At 40.3% G+C, this 21,130-nt stretch overlaps 1 protein-coding gene across 1 annotated transcript in view; it reads left to right on the top strand.

Moving 5' to 3' along the window:
* The window catches only part of LOC135477114 (cyclic nucleotide-gated channel rod photoreceptor subunit alpha-like), a 45,938-nt gene extending 26,992 nt beyond the window's left edge, over positions 1–18,946 (top strand). Inside the window, exons 5-12 of the mRNA XM_064757268.1 lie at positions 2,956–3,058; positions 12,528–12,682; positions 13,442–13,528; positions 14,924–15,020; positions 15,964–16,145; positions 17,047–17,278; positions 17,856–17,963; positions 18,764–18,946. Of these exons, the coding sequence (XP_064613338.1) occupies positions 2,956–3,058; positions 12,528–12,682; positions 13,442–13,528; positions 14,924–15,020; positions 15,964–16,145; positions 17,047–17,278; positions 17,856–17,963; positions 18,764–18,946 (1,147 nt within the window). The remainder of the gene's footprint in view (positions 1–2,955; positions 3,059–12,527; positions 12,683–13,441; positions 13,529–14,923; positions 15,021–15,963; positions 16,146–17,046; positions 17,279–17,855; positions 17,964–18,763) is intronic.
* Positions 18,947–21,130: the final 2,184 nt, after the last annotated feature.

The raw sequence follows: 21,130 nt of genomic DNA, 5'->3' as shown, positions 1-21,130 counted from the left end.
TACATTGGTATTTTACTTCAGTTGTCATGTCTGTGGTATGGATTCTGTATACATTCGTATCCTACTTCAGTTGTCATGTCTGTGTTATGGATTCTGTATACATTGGTATCTTATTTCAGTTGTCAAGTCTGTGTTATGGATTCAGTATACATTGGTGTCTTGCTTCAGTTGTCATGTCTGTGTTATGGATTCTGTATACATTGGTGTCCTACTTCAGTTGTCATGTCTGTGTTATAGATTTTGTATACATTGGTATCCTACTTCAGTTGTCATGTCTGTGTTATGGATTCTGTATACATTGGTATCTTATTTCAGTTGTCATGTCTGTGTTATGGATTCTGTATACATTGGTATCTTACTTCAGTTGTCATGTCTGTGTTATAGATTCTGTATACATTGGTATCCTACTTCAGTTGTCATGTCTGTGTTATGGATTCTGTATACATTGGTATCCTACTTCAGTTGTCATGTCTGTGTTATGGATTCTGTATACATTGGTATCTTACTTCAGTTGTCATGTCTGTGTTATGGATTCTGTATACATTGGTATCGTATTTCAGTTGTCATGTCTGTGTTATGGATTCAGTATACATTGGTATCCTACTTCAGTTGTCATGTCTGTGTTATGGATTCTGTATACATTGGTGTCTTGCTTCAGTTGTCATGTCTGTGTTATGTATTCTGTATACATTGGTATCTTATTTCAGTTGTCATGTCTGTGTTATGTATTCTGTATACATTGGTATCTTATTTCAGTTGTCATGTCTGTATTATGGATTCTGTATACATTGGTATCTTACTTCAGTTGTCATGTCTGTGTTATGGATTCTGTATACATTGGTATCTTATTTCATTTGTCATGTCTGTGTTATGGATTCTGTATACATTGGTGTCTTGCTTCAGTTGTCATGTCTGTGTTATGTATTCTGTATACATTGGTATCCTACTTCAGTTGTCATGTCTGTGTTATGGATTCTGTATACATTGGTATCTTACTTCAGTTGTCATGTCTGTGTTATGGATTCTGTATACATTGGTATCTTACTTCAGTTGTCATGTCTGTGTTATGGATTCTGTATACATTGGTGTCTTGCTTCAGTTGTCATGTCTGTGTTATGGATTCTGTATACATTGGTGTCTTGCTTCAGTTGTCATGTCTGTGTTATGGATTCTGTATACATTGGTATCCTACTTCAGTTGTCATGTCTGTGTTATGGATTCTGTATACATTGGTATCCTACTTCAGTTGTCATGTCTGTGTTATGTATTCTGTATACATTGGTATCTTACTTCAGTTGTCATGTCTGTGTTATGGATTCTGTATACATTGGTATCGTATTTCAGTTGTCATGTCTGTGTTATGGATTCAGTATACATTGGTATCCTACTTCAGTTGTCATGTCTGTGTTATGGATTCTGTATACATTGGTGTCTTGCTTCAGTTGTCATGTCTGTGTTATGTATTCTGTATACATTGGTATCTTATTTCAGTTGTCATGTCTGTGTTATGTATTCTGTATACATTGGTATCTTATTTCAGTTGTCATGTCTGTGTTATGGATTCTGTATACATTGGTATCTTACTTCAGTTGTCATGTCTGTGTTATGGATTCTGTATACATTGGTATCTTATTTCATTTGTCATGTCTGTGTTATGGATTCTGTATACATTGGTGTCTTGCTTCAGTTGTCATGTCTGTGTTATGTATTCTGTATACATTGGTATCCTACTTCAGTTGTCATGTCTGTGTTATGGATTCTGTATACATTGGTATCTTACTTCAGTTGTCATGTCTGTGTTATGGATTCTGTATACATTGGTATCTTACTTCAGTTGTCATGTCTGTGTTATGGATTCTGTATACATTGGTGTCTTGCTTCAGTTGTCATGTCTGTGTTATGTATTCTGTATACATTGGTATCCTACTTCAGTTGTCATGTCTGTGTTATGGATTCTGTATACATTGGTATCTTACTTCAGTTGTCATGTCTGTGTTATGGATTCTGTATACATTGGTGTCTTGCTTCACAAGACATATATGTTCTGTAATTGGTGACCTTTAAAATGTAAAAGCCAGTAAAGAGCAGATTGTGAAAAAAAAAAATATTTTGAGTATGTGATCTAAGATTTTAATTCTGAAAACATTTAGTAAATGACCCAAAAATCCACCAAAAAATGCATTTTAGAGGCAAAAATGTGTCATGAAATATTACTGGTGGTGCGGAAACTGAGATTTTGCCAGCAGGATATCAAAAAAACCCAAGCTTACATATATGTATGCTTGAGCAGTTCTGGCCAAACTCCTTGCAGGTACACTAAACACTGACATTAACACTGTTACATATACATCCTACCTTGCAGGCAAACTTGAAAATACCATCTAAGATCAGTGGAACTCTCAGAATCTGGCAAAATGGTCACCGTAGTCATTGGCGAAATTTTAGGTCATTTACTGCGGTAGCTGAATAACTGGTTTCAGATTATCCTTTAGTTTATGATATTAAATTGATTTATTTATTTATTTGCTTGGTGTTTTATGCTGTACTCAAGAATATTTCACTTATACGGTGGCCAGCATTATGGTGGGAGGAAACTGGGCAGAGCCCCACGACCATCCACAGGTTGCTGGCAGATTATGATATTAAAGGATGTGCCCAAAACAAGGTGTGCTCAAATTACTCAAGCAAAAGTATGATAATATTTCATAACTTTAATGAAACTTTTTGATGAAATTTAAATTTAAAAAAAAGGGAAAGGTCATTTGATTAAGATATTGAAATAATGTGATTTTAATATGAACAGTGCCCAAACTGAATTAACTAAACTGTGCATGCATGAAGTCTGGAGGTGTTGTAGCATTACCTGCATCTTTTAGACATCTACCATAGAGCCATCTAGGGATAGTGAAATATTACATGTAAAATGATACAAAAAGTAATAAATGTTATTTTCAGGGGTCGCATGGATGGGAGTTGGGACATCAATTCTTTAGGCTTACTACCTGATAAGCTGAAGACGGAATTGGCCATACATGTTAATCTTGAGACTCTGAAAAAGGTGAGATAATTAACAATGTCCAGGTGAGGGGTTAAACATGAAAAGTTGAGATAATTAATATTGACCAAGTGAGAGGTTAGTCTTTTAAAAAGTGACTTGTTAACTCACTTTAACTTAATTAATCTTGAAAAGTTGAGATAATTAATTTGAAAAGTTGAGATAATTAATTTGAAAAGTTGAGATAATTAACATTGTCAAGATGAGAAGTTAATCTTTAAAAAGGTGAGATGATTATAAACGTTGACCAGGTGAGACATTAATCTTGAAAAGTTGAGATAATTAATCTTGAAAAGTTGAAATAATTAGCATTGACCAGGTGAGAGGTTATTATTGAAAAGTTGAGATAGTTAGTCTTGAAAAGTTGGGATAATAACAGTTACAAGATGAGAAGATAATCTTTAAAAAGGTGAGATGATTAGCATTGACCTGGAGAGAGGTTAATCTTGAAAAAGGTGAGATAATTAACATCAGCCAGGTGAGAGGTTAATCTTGAAAAAGGTGAGATAATTAACATCGACCAGGTGAGAGGTTACTCTTGAAATGGGAGATAATTAACCTGATCAATCTGGAAAATTTAAGACAATTAACATTATCCAGTTAAAAGGTTTAATGTAACTTCTGAAAGAGGTAAGATGAATTATAAACATTGTCAAGATGTGTTTGTGCAGATGACCTACTTTTTCCGTGAAAACAAAAACAAAAGATCAATCTGCATTGATGTCTTAATACAAGTATGTTGCCTTTAGTGTGGAATTGCTTCTATTTTGCCAATAATTCTAGGCCAATCAGCTTTCTTTCTGTTCTGTATTGTATTCATTGTGGCCATGTTTCATAATGACTGACTTCGTTCATGATCGATTGATACGATCGCAGCCACCTTCATTCATAAACACAGCCACCTTCATTCACGATCGCAGCCACCTTCATTCACGATCGCAGCCGCCTTCATTCACGATCCCAGCCGCCTTCATTCACGATCGCAGCCGCCTTCATTCACAATCGCAGCCGCCTTCTTTCACGATCGCAGCCGCCTTCATTCACGATCGCAGCCGCCTTCATTCACGATCGCAGCCGCCTTCATTCACAATCGCAGGCACCTTCATTCACGATCCCAGCCGCCTTCATTCACGATCGCAGCCGCCTTCATTCACAATCGCAGGCACCTTCATTCATCATCATGAACGCCTTCATTCATCATCATGGTTGCCTTTTTTCATCATCATCACTTCTGCCATTCATCATCAGGGCCACCTTCATTCATCATCATCATCATCATCATCATCATCATCACCACCACCATCATCACCACCACCTGTGCTTTCATTGATCACCTGACTACCGTTTTTCATCATTGTAACCATCTTTCATCATCATCACCACCACCTTCACATCTCTTATCATGCTATAACACATGTATCTCCAATACAAGAACAAAGAAAAACAATTTTCTCATTGCCACTGATAGGATGCCTTTCAATATGCTCCTGCCTGCCAGCACAGCTGTGGCCCTTGTTGCTAATCTCAGAATACTTCATCTTTGGCCTTTGTTAGGGTTTACAAGCTGCATACACACGTATATGACCAAGGCTGTTTTATTGCTTGTTCCAGCTACAAATGAGGTCTGCCCACCCACCTACCAGTTTTACTATTTGTCAGATGGTCGTCAAGGAAACACTATTGAATTAATCAGAAATGTGGTATTGTTCGACTTTCACTAAATCAGTGTCTTGCGCCTAAATTGTCACTCAGCCGCATTGTGGCTGGAGATCATTTTGTCTCTTAGTGTTTGTGTACATAGCCTAATGGTATAAGATAAGATCATGACTGTAGTATTGCCAAAGTGGCTTTAAGCCATATTAAATCATTGTATGGAACTGAAAACTAGCCCAGGTGACCAGGGGCTGATTCCACTAAGATTATGATTTTAGAGGCTATTTTTGTATGTCCTAGAAATTAAAATTTGGACCACCTCCTCAGTGTCACCTTCATGCATGTGTATCAAAACCTTGACTTGCAGTGCTAAAACTACCCGTTGTGATGGGGTTTTAACTGTTGACTTTAGCCACAAGTATTTTACAGGGCAGAGATGAAATGTTGGTCATATCCATGATGTGTATGTGGGAATCTTGGGTGGAGGATTATTTGTATTTTAGATCCCTGCCCGGTTTCCACCCACCATAATGCTGACCGCCATCGTATAAGTGAAATATCCTTGAGTATGGCGTAAAACACCAATCAAGTATATTAATAAATAAATATTTGTGGATACCCCCGCTCTCACTGATAGTGGGACCCTGGGGACTATATGCATTATTGGGCCACGATGCTTTTGTGGCCGTTTGCACAACCTGTTCATTAAAGCTTCGTGGCGTTCACCAGTGTGTTGTGCGTGTGTGTGTGTCACATGGTTGTGCGTGTGCGTATGTCACATGGTTGTGCCTGTGTGTATGTCTTATGATTGTATGTGTGTGTATGTCACATGGTATGCGTGTGTGTCTGTGTCACATGGTTGTACGTGTGTGTATGTCACATGGTTATGCGTGTGTGTATGTCACATGGTTGTGCGTGTGTGTGTATGTCACATGGTTGTGCGTGTGTGTATGTCACAAGGTTGTGTGTGTGTGTATGTCACATGGTTGTGCGTGTCTATGTCAAATGGTTGTGTGTGTCTATGTCACATGGTTGTGCGTGTGTGTATGTCACATGGTTGTGCGTGTGTGTATGTCACATGGTTGTGCGTGTGTGTATGTCACAAGGTTGTGTGTGTGTGTATGTCACATGGTTGTATGTGTATGTCACATGGTTGTGCGTGTCTATGTCACATGGTTGTGTGTGTGTATGTCACATGGTTGTGCGTGTGTGTATGTCACAAGGTTGTGTGTGTGTGTATGTCACATGGTTGTGCGTGTGTGTATGTCACATGGTTGTACGTGTGTGTATGTCACATGGTTGTGCGTGTGTGTGTATGTCACATGGTTGTGCGTGTGTGTATGTCACAAGGTTGTGTGTGTGTGTATGTCACATGGTTGTGCGTGTCTATGTCACATGGTTGTGCGTGTCTATGTCACATGGTTGTGCGTGTGTGTATGTCACATGGTTGTGCGTGTGTGTATGTCACATGGTTGTGCGTGTGTGTATGTCACAAGGTTGTGTGTGTGTATGTCACATGGTTGTATGTGTATGTCACATGGTTGTGCGTGTGTGTATGTCACAAGGTTGTGTGTGTGTGTATGTCACATGGTTGTGCGTGTCTATGTCACATGGTTGTGCGTGTCTATGTCACATGGTTGTGCGTGTCTATGTCACATGGTTGTGCGTGTGTGTATGTCACATGGTTGTGCGTGTGTGTATGTCACAAGGTTGTGTGTGTGTGTATGTCACAAGGTTGTGTGTGTGTGTATGTCACCTGGTTGTGCGTGTGTGTATGTCACATGGTTGTGCGTGTGTGTATGTCACATGGTTGTGCGTGTGTGTATGTCACAAGGTTGTGTGTGTGTATGTCACATGGTTGTATGTGTATGTCACATGGTTGTGCGTGTGTGTATGTCACAAGGTTGTGTGTGTGTGTATGTCACATGGTTGTGCGTGTCTATGTCACATGGTTGTGCGTGTCTATGTCACATGGTTGTGCGTGTCTATGTCACATGGTTGTGCGTGTGTGTATGTCACATGGTTGTGCGTGTGTGTATGTCACATGGTTGTGCATGTGTGTGTCACATGGTTGTACGTGTGTGTATGTCACATGGTTGTATGTGTGTGTATGTCACATGGTTGTACGTGTATGTCACAAGGTTGTATGGTTGTATGTGTAAGTCACATTGTTGTGCGTGTGTATGTCACATGGTTGTGCGTGTGTGTGTATGTCACATGGTTGTGCGTGCGTGTATGTCACATGGTTGTGCGTGTGTGTATGTCACATGGTTGTATGTGTAAGTCACATGGTTGTGCGTGTGTGTGTCACAGGGTTGTGCGTGTGTATGTCATATGGTTATACGTGTGTGTATGTCACATGGTTGTGCGTGTGTGTGTCACATGGTTGTGCGTGTATGTCACATGGTTGTGCGTGTATGTCACATGGTTGTGCATCTGTCTATGTCACATGGTTGTATGTGTGTGTATGTCACATGGTTGTACGTGTATGTCACAAGGTTGTATGGTTGTATGTGTAAGTCACATTGTTGTGCGTGTGTATGTCACATGGTTGTGCGTGTGTATGTATGTCACATGATTGTGCATGTGTGTATGACACATGGTTGTGCGTGTGTGTATGTTACATGGTTGTGCGTGTGTGTGTATGTCACATGGTTGTGCGTGTGTGTATGTCACATGGTTGTGCGTGTATGTATATCACATGGTTGTATGTGTAAGTCACATGGTTGTGCGTGTGTATGTCACATGGTTGTGCGTGTGTGTGTATGTCACATAGTTGTGCGTGAGTATGTCACATGGTTGTGCATGTGTGTATGTCACATGGTTGTGCGTGTATGTCACATGGTTGTGCATGTATGTCACATGGTTGTGCGTGTGTGTGTGTCACATGGCTGTGCGTGTGTGTATGTTACATGGTTGTGCGTATGTGTATGTCACATGGTTGTGCGTGTGTATGTCACATGGTTGTGCGTGTGTATGTCACATGGTTGTGCGTGTGTGTGTATGTCACATGGTTGTGCGTGTGTATGTCACATGGTTGTGCGTGTGTGTATGTCACATGGTTGTGCGTGTGTGTGTATGTCACATGGTTGTGTCACATGGTTGTGCGTGTGTGTGTATGTCACATGGTTGTGCGTGTGTGTGTATGTCACATGGTTGTGCATGTGTAGTCACATGGTTGTGCGTGTGTGTATGTCACATGGTTGTATGTGTATGTCACATGGCTGTGCGTGTGTATGTCACATGGTTGTGCGTGTGTATGTCACATGGTTATACATGTGTGTATGTCACATGGTTGTGCGTGTGTGTATGTCACATGGTTGTGCGTGTATGTCACATGGTTGTGCGTGTGTGTATGTCACATGGTTGTATGTGTGTGTATGTCACATGGTTGTATGTGTATGTCACAAGGTTGTATGGCTGTATGTGTAAGTCACATGGTTGTGCGTGTGTATGTCACATGGTTGTGCATGTGTATGTCACATGGTTGTGCGTGTGTGTGTGTATGTCACATGGTTATGCGTGTGTGTATGTCACATGGTTGTGCGTGTGTGTATGTCACATGGTTGTGCGTGTGTATGTCACATGGTTGTACGTGTATGTCACATGGTTGTGCGTGTGTGTGTGTATGTCACATGGTTGTGCGTGTGTGTGTATGTCACATGGTTGTGCGTGCGTGTATGTCACATGGTTGTGCGTGTGTGTATGTCACATGGTTGTATGTGTAAGTCACATGGTTGTGCGTGTGTGTGTCACAGGGTTGTGCGTGTGTATGTCATATGGTTATACGTGTGTGTATGTCACATGGTTGTGCGTGTGTGTGTCACATGGTTGTGCGTGTATGTCACATGGTTGTGCGTGTATGTCACATGGTTGTGCATCTGTCTATGTCACATGGTTGTATGTGTGTGTATGTCACATGGTTGTACGTGTATGTCACAAGGTTGTATGGTTGTATGTGTAAGTCACATTGTTGTGCGTGTGTATGTCACATGGTTGTGCGTGTGTATGTATGTCACATGATTGTGCATGTGTGTATGACACATGGTTGTGCGTGTGTGTATGTTACATGGTTGTGCGTGTGTGTGTATGTCACATGGTTGTGCGTGTGTGTATGTCACATGGTTGTGCGTGTATGTATATCACATGGTTGTATGTGTAAGTCACATGGTTGTGCGTGTGTATGTCACATGGTTGTGCGTGTGTGTGTATGTCACATAGTTGTGCGTGAGTATGTCACATGGTTGTGCATGTGTGTATGTCACATGGTTGTGCGTGTATGTCACATGGTTGTGCATGTATGTCACATGGTTGTGCGTGTGTGTGTGTCACATGGCTGTGCGTGTGTGTATGTTACATGGTTGTGCGTATGTGTATGTCACATGGTTGTGCGTGTGTATGTCACATGGTTGTGCGTGTGTATGTCACATGGTTGTGCGTGTGTGTGTATGTCACATGGTTGTGCGCGTGTATGTCACATGGTTGTGCGTGTGTGTATGTCACATGGTTGTGCGTGTGTGTGTATGTCACATGGTTGTGTCACATGGTTGTGCGTGTGTGTGTATGTCACATGGTTGTGCGTGTGTGTGTATGTCACATGGTTGTGCATGTGTAGTCACATGGTTGTGCGTGTGTGTATGTCACATGGTTGTATGTGTATGTCACATGGCTGTGCGTGTGTATGTCACATGGTTGTGCGTGTGTATGTCACATGGTTATACATGTGTGTATGTCACATGGTTGTGCGTGTGTGTATGTCACATGGTTGTGCGTGTATGTCACATGGTTGTGCGTGTGTGTATGTCACATGGTTGTATGTGTGTGTATGTCACATGGTTGTATGTGTATGTCACAAGGTTGTATGGCTGTATGTGTAAGTCACATGGTTGTGCGTGTGTATGTCACATGGTTGTGCATGTGTATGTCACATGGTTGTGCGTGTGTGTGTGTATGTCACATGGTTATGCGTGTGTGTATGTCACATGGTTGTGCGTGTGTGTATGTCACATGGTTGTGCGTGTGTATGTCACATGGTTGTACGTGTATGTCACATGGTTGTGCGTGTGTGTGTGTATGTCACATGGTTGTGCATGTGTGTATGTTACATGGTTGTGCGTGTGTGTATGTCACATGGTTGTGCATGTGTGTATGTCACATGGTTGTGCGTGTGTGTGTGTCACATGGTTGTATGTGTAAGTCACATGGTTGTGCGTGTGTATGTATGTCACATGATTGTGCATGTGTGTATGACACATGGTTGTGTGTGTGCGTATGTTACATGGTTGTGCGTTTGTGTGTATGTCACATGGTTGTGCGTGTGTGTATTTTACATGGTTGTGCATGTATGTATATCACATGGTTGTATGTGTAAGTCATATGGTTGTGCGTGTGTATGTCACATGTTTGTGCGTGTGTGTGTGTATGTCACATGGTTGTGCGTGTGTATGTCACATGTTTGTGCGTGTGTGTGTGTATGTCACATGGTTGTGCGTATGTGTATGTCACATGGTTGTGCGTGTGTGTGTATGTCACATGGTTGTGTCACATGGTTGTGCGTATGTGTGTATGTAACACGGTTGTGTGTGTGTCACATGGTTGTGCATGTCACATGGTTGTGCGCGTGTATGTCACATGGTTGTGCGTGTGTGTGTATGTCACATGGTTGTGCATGTGTAGTCACATGGTTGTGTGTGTGTGTATGTCACATGGTTGTATGTGTATGTCACATGGCTGTGTGTGTGTATGTCACATGGTTGTGCGTGTGTATGTCACATGGTTATACGTGTGTGTATGTCACATGGTTGTGCGTGTGTGTATGTCACATGGTTGTGCGTGTATGTCACATGGTTGTGCTTGTGTGTATGTCACATGGTTGTACGTGTATGTCACAAGGTTGTATGGCTGTATGTGTAAGTCACATGGTTGTGCGTGTGTATGTCACATGGTTGTGCGTGTGTATGTCACATGGTTGTGCATGTGTGTGTATGTCACATGGTTGTGCGTGTGTGTGTATGTTACATGGTTGTGCGTGTGTGTATGTCACATGGTTGTGCGTGTGTGTATGTCACATGGTTGTGCGTGTGTGTATGTCACATGGCTGTGCTCGTGTGTGTCACATGGTTGTGCATGTGTGTATGTCACATGGTTGTGCGTGTGTGTGTGTCACATGGTTGTGCATGTGTGTGTGTCACATGGCTGTGCTCGTGTGTGTCATATGGTTGTGCGTGTGTGTATGTCACATGGTTGTGCATGTGCATGTGCCACATGGTTGTGCGTGTGTGTATGTCACATGGTTGTGCGTGTGTGTATGTCACATGGCTGTGCGTGTGTGTATGTCACATGGTTGTGCGTGTGTGTGTGTCACATGGTTGTGCATGTGTGTGTGTCACATGGCTGTGCTCGTGTGTGTCATATGGTTGTGCGTGTGTGTATGTCACATGGTTGTGCATGTGCATGTGTCACATGGTTGTGCATGTGTGTGTGTCACATGGTTGTGCATGTGCATGTGCCACATGGTTGTGTGTGTATGTCACATGGTTGAGCATGTGTGTGTCACATGGTTGTGCATGTGTGTATGTCACATGGTTGTGCGTGTGTGTATGTCACATGGTTGTGCATGTCCATGTGTCACATGGTTGTGCGTGTATGTCACATGGTTGAGCATGTGTGTGTCACATGGTTGTGCATGTGTGTATGTCACATGGTTGTGCATGTGCATGTGCCACATGGTTGTGCGTGTATGTCACATGGTTGAGCGTGTGTGTGTCACCTGGTTGTGCGTGTGTGTATGTCACATGGTTGTGCGTGTATGTATATCACATGGATGTATATCACCATGTGACATGTGGGAAAGACCAGTAAATACTCGGTTTTCTCCACCCATAAAACTGTCCCGTCAACCTTAAATTGAAAACTGCTTTAGTGTGGCGTTAAAAAGGTGAAATAAGAAAAAAAAATCGAGAGAACAAACTTCTGCCATTGCTAAATGTATTGCTAAACAGACAACAAATAGAGGGACAATATTCTGCATTTATGTAATGAAAAATTCTTGGATGTGCGCCCAGATGAGGAAAGGATCTACCAGAATTTAGTACCTGCCCCAGTACCAAGTTGTGCGCACAGTTTAGCCAAAATCTGTGCAGAATTTTGTCTGTCAGGTTGTTGACTGAGAGACATCTTACAGTGGTGAGACATTGTTTTTTTAAAAAATACTGGGCCTCTCTGTGACCAAGGTGGTTAGTAAGCCAGTGCTGCGCAATGACCAAGGAGCCTCTCACCAATGCAGTGGTTGTGAGTTCAGGTTCAAAGTTCATGCCCATCTCAAGGCGGCCGTACATGGGAAAGTTTTCCAGCAACCTGCGAATGGTCGTGGACTCTGCCCGATTTCCTCCCACCATAATACTGGCCGACATCTTATAAGTCAGTTATTTTTTAGTACACCGTAAAACACTTATCAAATAAAAAAATAAAACAAGTAAGTAAAAATCCAGGATCATCACTAAAAAAGAAATGGATTGGTGCTTGTGCCAAAACCAATAGTCAAAGGTTTACCGATTTATGTATAATATTTTCTGTAAAGTTGACTTGTGGACAGTGGCTGATGAAGAAAGTGTTGGACCGACAGACAGATACTTATCACCTCAAATATATTCACCTCATCGAGATTGTTTTTTGTCTTTTTTTTTTTTTCTTTTTGGTGGAGGACATTTCTTTGTGTTTCATTTTTTCTTTTTTTGCAGAAAAGTGTGAAAGCGAACATATCAAATATTACTTAATTGGTGCACAAATATTCTCACCTGATGTTTGTTTACTTTTACAGGTGACCATCTTTCAGGAATGCCAGCCAGAGTTTCTTCACGATTTGGTGCTCAAAATGAAGGCCTACATTTTCACGCCGGGTGACCTGATCTGTCGTCATGGTGAAATTGCCAGGGAAATGTTCATCATTGCTGATGGTGTCGTTGAGGTCATTAGGTGAAAAATTAATCCCAGAAACTATATAGTTTTCATGATTTCCTGCCTGGGTGTAACGCTTCCTTTAGATGACTAATTTTATTGTGTTGAATCTTGTTTTCGCTGCCTCTGGTGTTACCTTATGCCTGGGGGGTCTGTAATGAACATGGTGAGGAGTGGTTATTTCCTTATTGCTCGGAGTGGTTAAATATCTCCACGCAAAAATTTGAGATTAATAAAATACATTGTTGAGTACAATTGTACCAATCAAATAAAATAAATACCTGTTTTAGTTTGGCCGCAGGTAAAACATATTAACCACAGTATAGTATATCAACATCAATATGGCCGACACACAATAACAGAATATTTTCTATTTTGTCAAGGTTATAATTTAAGCATTAATATTTTGTATAAATAAGTAATTGGTATACAGAAGGACTATGTTGACATCTAGATTAATTTTATCAGAGAGCCCTTACTGACTTGTGGTGACTGTCTTACTATTGGTCAGTGAGGTGGAGATCAAATCCAGGTCTCGCTGTTTCAGTTTGCTGCTGTAAATCAGGATCAAGTTTTATCCTTTCCACCACTCACAAAACTAACTGCCATCGTATGGGTGAATACTTTGTGAGCACCACGAAAGAGTCATATATAATATTTCTACAACATGTTAGGTAGTTCTCACAGTATGCATGTATTCATGTCCTATCCAGGGTATGTACATCCTTGTAAGTGACTACATGTAATTGTCTGTTTCTCTTCACCTCTTAATTTCAGTGAAAATGGCACTGTGATGACACGAATGAGCACAGGAGATTTTTTCGGTGAAATTGGAATACTCAATCTTGATGAGGGTATTAACAGGTGCTGTAATCTTGAATTACATTTATGTGCATTTTGTTAACATGAGCATTATGTTTAGCACAATTTCTTATTGCGATTTTCATTCCAGTGGTTTAATTGTGTGTCGCACAGTTTCATATTTGCAGTATTATCAGGAATGAAATTGCACATGACAAGTTGGTGTGAATTGTTCAGACATTTTCTTTTGGTCAGATGACCCCGATGTGGCATTAAGCCATAATCATTCATTCCTGTGGTCAGAATTAAGGGGAGACAACTTTAATAGGAAAAAAGAATGGTAGAATTGTGCACATGTCAGGATGTCAAAACTCTCTTCCCAGTTTCCTTTGATCTCATTTTGCTGGTGGACATTAACATTAGTCCTATAGATATGATGCTGTCATGATGGTATTTTATGTGCCCATAGAACTCCCTAAAGAATTACAGATATGTCTCCAATAAGAATTTATGCTGGCTTCCTCTCCGGGCCGTACGTGGGAAGGTCTGCTAGCAACCTCTGCGGATGTTTGTGGGTTTCCCCCGTGGTTCTGCCCAGGTTCCTCCAACCATAATGCAGGTCGCCGGTGTGAGTGCAATATTATAACCCCGTCCAGATTCAGATCCAGGTGCCTGATTTTGCTGCAGTTTTTCTAAGTCAGCCCTGGCCAGTTTCCTCCCACCATAATGCTGGCCGTCGTCGTATATATGTGAAATATTCTTCAGTACTACGTAAAACACCAATCAAATAAATAGATAAATAAGTATTAAGTCAGTGGAAAATATAATTGTGCATGTCAGTTTCTTCCACTCTCAAACAAGAACATCCGGGCACTTCAGCTCGAGGCTTTGGCAAGTAGACAATGAGGTGAAGTGAGTGAGTGATTGAGTGCTTGGGGTTTCAATGAGGTGAAGGATAACATGGAAGGATGTAGGGTAATGGGAGGGTGAAGGGTAATGGGAGGGTGCAGGGTAATGGTAGGGTGAAGGGTAATGAGAGGGTGTAGGGTAATTGGAGGGTGCAGGATAATGAATATCACTGGACATTATTCTGAAAAGTATGGCGGATAATCACCAGAAATTATAGTATGTTTAAAATGAATGATTATGGCTTTATGCCACATCAGCAGTATTTCAGCCATATCTTGGCTTTGTACACAGAATATATAAAGTATGAGCATCACCAAAACCTAATTTTGAAGTTATGAGAAGCTGAGGTTAACTCCCATGTGACTTATGCAATGTTTCCACCGCTTTGTGACGGAGTAAAGCGAGTTGGCATGAGTGAATGTTAGTAGTTCTTGTGAATAACCAGGATTCAAAAGGTGTTGATTATCAGTTAAATAAGTATGTAAATAAATGATGTGATATACAAATATGCAGAAAACAAACAAACAAACCTACAAATTCTCTTTACAGGAGGACAGCAGATGTGAGATCTGTTGGGTACTCGGAGTTGTTTGTCTTATCCAGAGATGATGTCCTGTCCGCACTCAAAGACCATCCCGAGGCAGAGGTGAGGAAATCATATGGCTAAGTTGTATGAGGAATGATGGGTTATGTCAAATTTCCCCTTCTTTGTTCATTATTACTTGATCAGTTCACCATTTTCACCCCTTGGGAGAAATTTGGTGTCGGAGTATGGTCATAGCGATGGTTGTACATCCATAGGGTGACCAGCGTTTGTTTACTCCGTGTTAGCTGTATTTGATAAACCTCAGACTGCAGTTGTAAAAATGAAAAAAGAAAGACACCAGTTTTGTTTTGTGTTTTACTGGTGAGCTGACACTATAGTATCCAAAAATGGAATAAAACTGAAATCCACTTATACATGCATATGTATATACACTGTGAGCTTCCTCTCCAGTCGTACATGGGAAAGTCTGTCAGCAACCAGCGGATGGGCTCTGCCGGGTCTCCTCCCATCAGAATACTGGCCCCCGTCATACCAGTGAAATATTCTTGAATATGACGTAAAACACCCAAGCTGATAAATAAATAAATATTAGTTTGGTGCTAAATGCTACACTATTCCTCAAACTTTTTCCATGTGAAAGAGCAACTTTCAGTGTAATTTATGTAAATTTTTATTTTAAGTTTGTTGACAAAACTACATAGGTTGGGTTGCCCAATTCAAGGCTTCATAAAAAGTACAACTTTATCAGTCTACACAGAATAATGACTTCAGAATAATCTTGAATATTAAAACACTTTTCAAACATGCAAAAAAAAAATGAATGTTTATAGTAATGAAATAAATAACATGATTGTCACTCTGACTCAGGCTTTATATGATGTAATGACAAAGAAACATGCAGGCAGTCTCACTGTTTTCCTGAATTGTAAACCCTGACTCCTGCTTAATTTTGTGTAGCCGTCTAGTGGTCAGAGGTAAAAACCAATAAACAGAATGTTTGAAAACTGTCTCTTTAGAAATTTATTTTCTTTTGAAAATGTAGAGATTGCTGAAGGACTATGGCCGACAGAGACTTAGCGTGGTGAGAAGGTTAGCCAACATGGACCTTGACAATGATCGGCCACCTGACATCCAAGTCCGTAGCAACAGTAGCCCCTCCCTCCGTGTTCCCATGGAAGATAACCCTTCCCCGGTTACGGACTTGCTCAGTATACATGTCCCCAGGTTAGCAAGGTTTGGACATTTTCCAAAAGTTTACGTGTTGTAGATGTGTTTGGTATTGTTCTTGTACCTTAATTAACAATTCCACCTTTTTAGTTGTCCTTTCTGTCATGCCTGTGGAAATTATGTCGGTTGAGGATGAATGTCATTTTTCAGCAATTTATCAAGTATGATGATGACATTCTCTGAGAGCTGATTTGGCAAATTTAAAAACTGGACAAAAAAAGTGTATTTTCCATGACCATAGCATAAATTTGTAAAGGTTGAAGTATTCTGTGCATGTGGCTTTGTTATAAATTTCCCAACATTGTCATTTATGCTGAATAACCATAAATTTTGTCCATGACTATGTTGCCCATTTTTCCTGATTTTGAGCGTTAGATTGAGTTTAGAAAGGTATTTTGAGGTAAGCTTGGAATATGGGATGATATTCTACCACAAAATTGTAAGTTTCAGAAACGACACCAAATATAATATTTTGTGACATTTATTTGTTGCTAAAAATGCACTTTTGTGGGCGAAATTTGTGGTCATGTCTCAGTAATGTCAGTCAGTTTTCAACTGCAAGGTTTTCGGTGGAAACTTTTTCCACATTATCAGTCTGAAAATGTGTTGCGAAATTTGTCAAAAGAAACTTCTCCTTAATTCACTGTGATGGCAATTTAGTTTGTGTGTGATGAAATTTAATCTGCCTTTAAATGAGGAATTTGTTTTATCAAGGTTACGTCAATTTGGCAAATTTTCAAAACGATACCCAAAACTTTGCCATGAAACTTTTTTAAAGTTTCTTGTGTGACAGGTAGATGATCTGTTGCACTAATTGCATTGCATTGTTTGCTTAAATCTGTCTGACTTAAAAGTAGAAAGCTTTTATAGTTTCAACTTCAATGTTAATATTTTCCAGCCCTCGCACAAGCAGACGTTCAAGATCACACAGCACATGTTCAGCAATAGATTTCAAAGGCTTGATGAAGGTTGTTGCCCCTTGTAAGAAGACTTGTAAGAAGCCAGTACCTGACATTGTGGTGGAACCTGCCTCTCCTGACAAGCCAACCCCGCCCAGCCGCACCCAGACTGGTATTCCCATTGTGGACAAGGCCGTCAGCCTCGTGGAGACCATGTTCACAGAATTTTGGGTAAGGAAGCAACTGTGGGACCGTCTGAAATATTAAACCATAGAGACACAGTTTGAAACATAATTAAAGTAACAGAAACACAGTTTTGAAATATTGTGCAAATGTTTGATGCAGCCATTTGATACATATTCACCAAATTTTGACAAATAAACTCCTGTGGCACATTTGGAAACAATTATGGCATTGTTTGAAGTATGAAGCATCTGTGGCATAGTTTGAAACATTATGCAGTTGTGGTACAGTTTGAAACATTATGCAGTTGTACAGTTTGAAACATTATGCAATTGTGGCACAGTTTGAAACATTATGCAACTGTGGCAACGTTTGAAACATTACACAACTGTAGCAGTTGTAGCAGTTCAAAATAAGAAGCAACTTTGGCACATTTTGAAATATTATGAACAGTGAAGAATCTGAAGTGGAAAAAAAATAAATGATGAGTATCAGAACTATTCAAGTTCAAATTTTTAGTGTTGACTTCATTATTGAAAAAGTTGAATAATTTACAGAAATTAGCATTTTACAAAGAAGAAATTCTTTTAATAAAAACCTGTAACCTTGATTTGTTTATGTACAGCAAGAAACAGAGAAAAATTACAAGGAGACTGTCAGGTCATTGGAGTCAGAAAACCGATTGAAAGATATGGCAATCACAAACCTGGAGTCAAAGGTTACACAGTTACAGGTAAATCACACAAGGCAGTTACAGGTAAAGCTGATCCTGGAGTTAGAAATCACACACTGCTGTAACAGGTAAAGTTGATCCCAAAGTCAGAAATCACACAGTCTCAGGTAAAATTGGTACCAGAGTCAGAAATCACACAGTTTCATGTAAAGTTGAGCCAATCGCACGACGTTATTTGCCGTTATTGTTATTTGATTGGTCCTCATAAGCTGGTAAAACCCGTGTTTCTGCATAACCGTAAACGTCCAGAAATCACACAGTTTCATGTAAAGTTGATCTTGGAGTCTCAAAATCACACTGTGACAGGTAAGCTGATCATGGAATCAGACATGACACAGTTACAGGTAAAGTTGATCTTGGAGTCACGAAATCACACTGTGACAGGTAAGATGATCATGGAATCAGACATGACACAGTTACAGATAAAGTTGATCTAGGAATCAAAAGTCACACAACCAAAGATAAAAGTTTATCGTGGAGTCAGAAATCACACAGTTACAAGTAAAGATGAGCCAGGGATGATAAGTCTGGCATGGACTAGCAATTGTAAGGCACGCAGTTATAGATGAAGTTGAACATAGGTTCAAAACCGTTGCCTTTATACAGGTAGAATTGAACCTGATTTGCTTTTTGCAACCAGTTTCATGTCATACAGTACTTAAAAAACTCAGGATAACTGTCTTTAGTACTGTAACATCAGTTTGTTCACATGTCACCGTGAGTTTCTGAATGTGGACAGTGCTTGCACCTTTGACTCTGTTTTCAGTTTAAGACATTTTGATGTTTTCTTTGTCTCTCAGTTTGAAATCGCCCAGCTGCAGTGTCGAATAATGGCAGAAAAGAAAGTAGACAATCCCCAGCCCAAGGAGAGTCCAGTCCCACGTCAGAGATCCCTGCCAGAGAAGTCCTTTCCCCCGATGTCATCAGAAATGCGGGGATTGTCCTTGGATATTGTTGGAGACAAGAAAGGCACAGCAGTCTGATTCTGAGTCATAATTTTATGATTAAACTTGTACAAGCCTGCATGGTAGCTATATACACTTTTAAGATAAATCAAAAGTGATTTACTTACATTTAATTATCCATTAAATAACTCTTTCATCACAACTCACTGTTTTCCTCACAAATAGGGGATTTTCAAGTTCGAACTCTCATTGTTGAAGATAGAAAAAGTTCAACTATATCATGTGACCTGTCAGAAATGTTAGGCAACTATTTTTGATCACATTCACTGTAACATGAACGTCTGAAAAAAGTGTCATGAAAAGTAAGTCAGAGTTGAAAGTGATAAAGAGAGTGGTGAATTTGAGGAGTTCCTAATCGAAAGAGGTGTCATTTGTGCCTTTGAAAAAGGGTGAGACAGGTGATCAGTAAATCAATTTCAACAAAGGCTACCAAATATTTTTCACCATTTACATCACACAGTGGGACTTTTTTTTACCTTTGACGACAAAAGAGTTCCAACTTGAAACTCCCCTATTATAATTTCACCACCGGTTTATTATCTCCCCACCCCACCACACCACGCCACAACCACACCACAACCAATGCACAACTTCTCTGGAGTTCTGTTTCTGTTACTTTATTTATTTTAATAAATATCTCAATATATCAGTGTTCAATTTCACAGTTTAATTGTAAATTTGAAAAAAAATCCACGCTTCAAGTCACGGAGGAATGATCTGATTTTTAAAATGGAAATAAATGTTTGAAACTGCTATTGAAAATTTGTTCAGCGTTATTCATCAGTTTTCAACTTCAATCAAGCTGCAGGCACTCAAGTAAAGCTTTCCTTGTAACCCTCCTGTGGACCCATTCATGATCTCTGTAAACCATCAAGTAAGCCGTCATGAGTTTTATTTTCCTTGATGTTCATGGACAAGACACATTGTCACAGGTGTTTTCTCACGCAGACTGTGTCCCATCTTGCAGTGCAGTTTGAAACACAGATCAAATAAATGAAGGTTTTGTTACTGATATTACCTTGTCTCTGCTCTTCTACTTTTGTCTGCCTCTCCCACACACCTACATAACCTACCCTTACAAACTTTTCAACTTTTGTCTGCCTCTCCTTCACACGTACATCACCTACCCTTACAAACTCTTCAACTTTTGTAAGCCTCTCCTACACACCTACATAACCTACCCTTACAAACCCTTCAACTTTTGTCTGCCTCTCCCACACACCTACATAACCTACCCTTACAAACTCTTCAACTTTTGTCTGCCTCTCCTACACACATACATGACCTACCCTTACAAACTCTTCCACCTTTGCCTGCCTCTCTTACACACCTACATAACCTACCCTTACAAACTCTTTGTCCTCGCACACATCACCAACCATGACAAACTCTTCCATCTTTGTCCTCACACACATCACCTACCCTTACAAACTCTTCCACCTTTGCCTGCCTCTCCTACATGACCTACCCTTACAAACTCTTCCACTTTTGTCTGCCTCTCCCACACACCTACATAACCTACCCTTACAAACTCTTCCACTTTTGTCTGCCTCTCCTACACATCTACATGACCTACCCTTACAAACTCTTTCACCTTTGCCTGCCTCTCCTACACACATACATCACCTACCATTACAAACTCTTCCATCTTTGTCCTTGCACACATTACCAACCATTACAAACTCTTCCACCATTGCCTGCCTCTCCTACATGACCTACCCTTACAAAATCTTCCACTTTTGTCTGCCTCTCCTACACATCTACATGACCTACCCTTACAAACTCTTCCATCTGTGTCTGTCTGTCCTCACACACCTACATCACCAGTCTTATAAACTCTTCCATCTTTGTCTCTCCTCACACATGTACATCACCTACTCTCATAAACTCTTCCATCTTTGTCTGCCTCTCCTTCACACCTACATTACCTACCCTTACAAACTCTTCCATCTTCATCCATCCTCACACACATACATCTCCTACCATTACAAACTCTTCCATCTTTGTCTGTCCTCACGCGTACATCATCTACTCTTATAAACTCTTCCATCTTTGTCTGCCTCTCCTTCACACCTACATGACCTACCCTTACAAACTCTTCCGTCTTCATCCATCCTCACACACTTACATTGCCTACCATTACAAACTCTTCCATCTTTGTCTGTCCTCACACATGTAAATTACCTACTCTTATAAACTCTT

This window comes from Liolophura sinensis, chromosome 10 (assembly GCF_032854445.1).
Source record: "Liolophura sinensis isolate JHLJ2023 chromosome 10, CUHK_Ljap_v2, whole genome shotgun sequence".
Lineage (NCBI taxonomy): Eukaryota > Metazoa > Mollusca > Polyplacophora > Chitonida > Chitonidae > Liolophura > Liolophura sinensis.
The sequence above is the reverse complement of the archived record's forward strand: the minus strand, read 5'-3'. Positions and strand labels throughout refer to the sequence as shown.